This window comes from Anabrus simplex, chromosome 10 (assembly GCF_040414725.1).
Source record: "Anabrus simplex isolate iqAnaSimp1 chromosome 10, ASM4041472v1, whole genome shotgun sequence".
In the NCBI taxonomy this organism is placed as follows: Eukaryota; Metazoa; Arthropoda; class Insecta; order Orthoptera; family Tettigoniidae; genus Anabrus; species Anabrus simplex.
This window is the reverse complement of record NC_090274.1, coordinates 84,437,521-84,440,247: the sequence shown is the minus strand read 5'-3', so window position 1 is coordinate 84,440,247 and position 2,727 is coordinate 84,437,521. Positions and strand designations below refer to the sequence as shown.

The 2,727-nt window shown below is 46.7% G+C and overlaps 1 protein-coding gene across 1 annotated transcript; it reads right to left on the bottom strand.

The window, feature by feature from the left end:
• Window positions 1-1,025: 1,025 nt before the first annotated feature.
• LOC137502341 (zinc finger protein 84-like) lies at window positions 1,026-2,339 on the bottom strand. The gene is made up of 2 exons (XM_068229345.1): window positions 2,168-2,339; window positions 1,026-2,083 (listed from the first exon to the last, which is right to left on the bottom strand). Exons 1-2 carry the CDS (start codon window positions 2,337-2,339, stop codon window positions 1,026-1,028), a joined length of 1,230 nt encoding a protein of 409 aa, XP_068085446.1.
• Between the last annotated feature and the right edge of the window lie 388 nt (window positions 2,340-2,727).

The following is a 2,727-nucleotide window of genomic DNA, read 5'->3' as shown; positions in this document are numbered from 1 at the left end:
GCATTGCAGCATTATGAATTCTTGCCTGCATGTGTCCGCACGTGAACTGCTAGGTACGTTTTAATGCTGAAAGATTTGCCACAGACACAGCACCAGTATTGCTTCCCTTCTGTGTGAGTCGGCTGGTGAACTGTCGACTGCCTTTCTGACTGAAGGATTTACCTTAAAAATTGCCTTAGTATGGCTTCTCACCTCGGTGAGTACGCAAGTGTATTGTTAGAATCAATTTCAGGCTTCAGGTTTCGCCAGACATCGCAACAGTCTGGCTTATCGTCTGTGTGAGTCGACACGTGAGATGCTAGGTACGCTATAATGCTGCAGGAATTGCCACATAAATTGCACCAGTATGACTTCTACCCTGCGTGTGTCCGCACGTGCACTGCTGGGTACGCTATAATGCTGAAAGATTTGACACAGACACTCTACAAGTGTGGCTTCTCGTCTGTGTGAGTCCGCACCTAAGCTGCTAGGTACGCTTTATGCTGACGTATTTGCTGCAGACATTGCCGCAGTGTGGCTTCTCCTCTGCGTGTGTCCGCACGTGAGTTGTTAGGTACACATTAATGCCGATGGATTAGCCACAGACATTACAACAGTATGGATTCTCTTCTGCGTGAGTTAGGTTGTGAACTGTACGACTTCCTTTCTGGCTGCATTATCTGCTACAAAAATTGCACCAGTATGACCGCACGTGAGCTGCTACGTACGCTATCATGCTGAATGATTTTCCACAGACATTGCACCACTGTGGCTTCTCGCTTGCATGAGTCCGATTGTAGGCTGTTAAATTCACTTTTGGATGAAGTATTTGCCCCAGACATTACACCAGTATGGTTTCTTGTATGGGTGACTCTGCATGTGAGTCGATAGTGTGCTTCTACCAATGAAGACTTGAATACAGATACTGCAACGGTCTCAACTATGAGTCCCTACGTGACCTGTTAGGCAGGCTTTCCAGCTGAAGGACTTGCCACAGACATTTCACCAGTATGGTTCTTCGCCTGTGTGAGCTGGCATGTGGGCTACTAGACTGGCGTTCTGACTGAAGGTCTTCTTACAGACATTGCAGCAGTATGGCTGTTCGCCTGTGTGTGTGTACGAATGTGGGCTGCTAGACTGCCCTTCTGACTGAAGGTCTTCTTACAGACATTGCACGAGTATGGCTCTTCCCCTGTGTGTGTTCGAATGTGGGCTGCAAGACTGCCCTTCTGACTGAAGGTCTTCTTACACACATTGCAACAGAGTGGCTTCTCGCCTGTGTGTGTTCGAATGTGGCCTGTAAGACTGCCCTTCTGACTGAAGGTCTTCTCACATACATTGCAACAGTATGGCTTCTCACCTGTATGAGTGCGTATGTGGGCTTTCAGGTTGCTTTTCTCGCTAAAGGACTTGCTACAGACATTGCAACAGTGTGGCTTAACGTATGTGTGAGTCCACATGTGGGCTTTCAGGTTGCTTTTCTCGCTGAAGGACTTGCTACAGACATTGCAACAGTTTAGCTTCTCGCCTGTGTGAGTCCGCATATGGGATGTAAGACTGCCTGTCTGACGGAATGTCTTCCTACAGATATTGCAGCAGTATGGCTTATCACCTGTATGAGTCCGCATATGAGCTATTAGATTTGCATTCTGGCTGAAGGACTTGCTACAGACATTGCAACAGTGTGGCTTACCGTATGTGTGAGACCGTATATGGACATTCAGGTGGCTTTTCTGGCTGAAGGACTTGCTACAGACATTGCACCAGTTTAGCTTCTCGCCTGTATGAGTCCGCAGGTGGGATGTAAGACTGCCTATTTGACGGAATGCCTTCCTACATTCATTGCACCTGTAAGGCTTCTCGCCTGTGTGAGTCCGCATATGAGCTATTAGATTTGCATTCTGACTGAAGGACCTACTACAGACATTGCAACAGTGTGGCTTCTCGCCTGTGTGTGTTCGAATGTGGCCTGTAAGACTGCCCTTCTGACTGAAGGTCTTCTCACAGACATTGCAACAGTATGGCTTCTCGCCTGTATGAGTGCGCATGTGGGCTTTCAGGTTGCTTTTCTCGCTGAAGGACTTGCTACAGACATTGCACCAGTTTAGCTTCTCGTATATGTGAGTCATAACGTGTTTCGAGAGAACACTTCTATCACTGAAGGCTTGTCTACAAATACTGCCATCGTATGGCTTCTCACCTGTGTGAATACGCATGTGATCTGTTAGACTGCATTTCCGGCTGAAGGACTTGCTACAGACATTGCAACTGTGTGGCTTCTGGCTGAAGGATATGCCACGGGGACTACTCCTGAAACATTGTGCTCCACCATCCGGAGTTTGATGATCTGCGTAGCTCATCTCGGGTCTCGATCTACAGTGAAAAAAATGAAGACGATGTTGCCAATAGATCAACAGTCAACTCCACTACAACTCTCACTTTGGCGAAATGCTACTACTGAACATCCCACTGACTGATATCACATGCAAAGAGCTTGTTACTCATGAATATCACTTTCCTGCGGTTAAACGTCATCTGAGGTCAAATTCAGAGTGTAGTCGTAAATTCGAAAAGGTCTCACTTTTTACGAGAATGTGCTGCGACCTTTGTCTCGAATCACGATATCACGCGTAAGAAACATCTGACGATTTAAAGAATGCATGAGAATAAGGGGTACAGCCTGAAAGGAGAAACACAAACTCTTTAATCCGGCAAACATTTACCTATTGATATTCGTATATGTCTGTT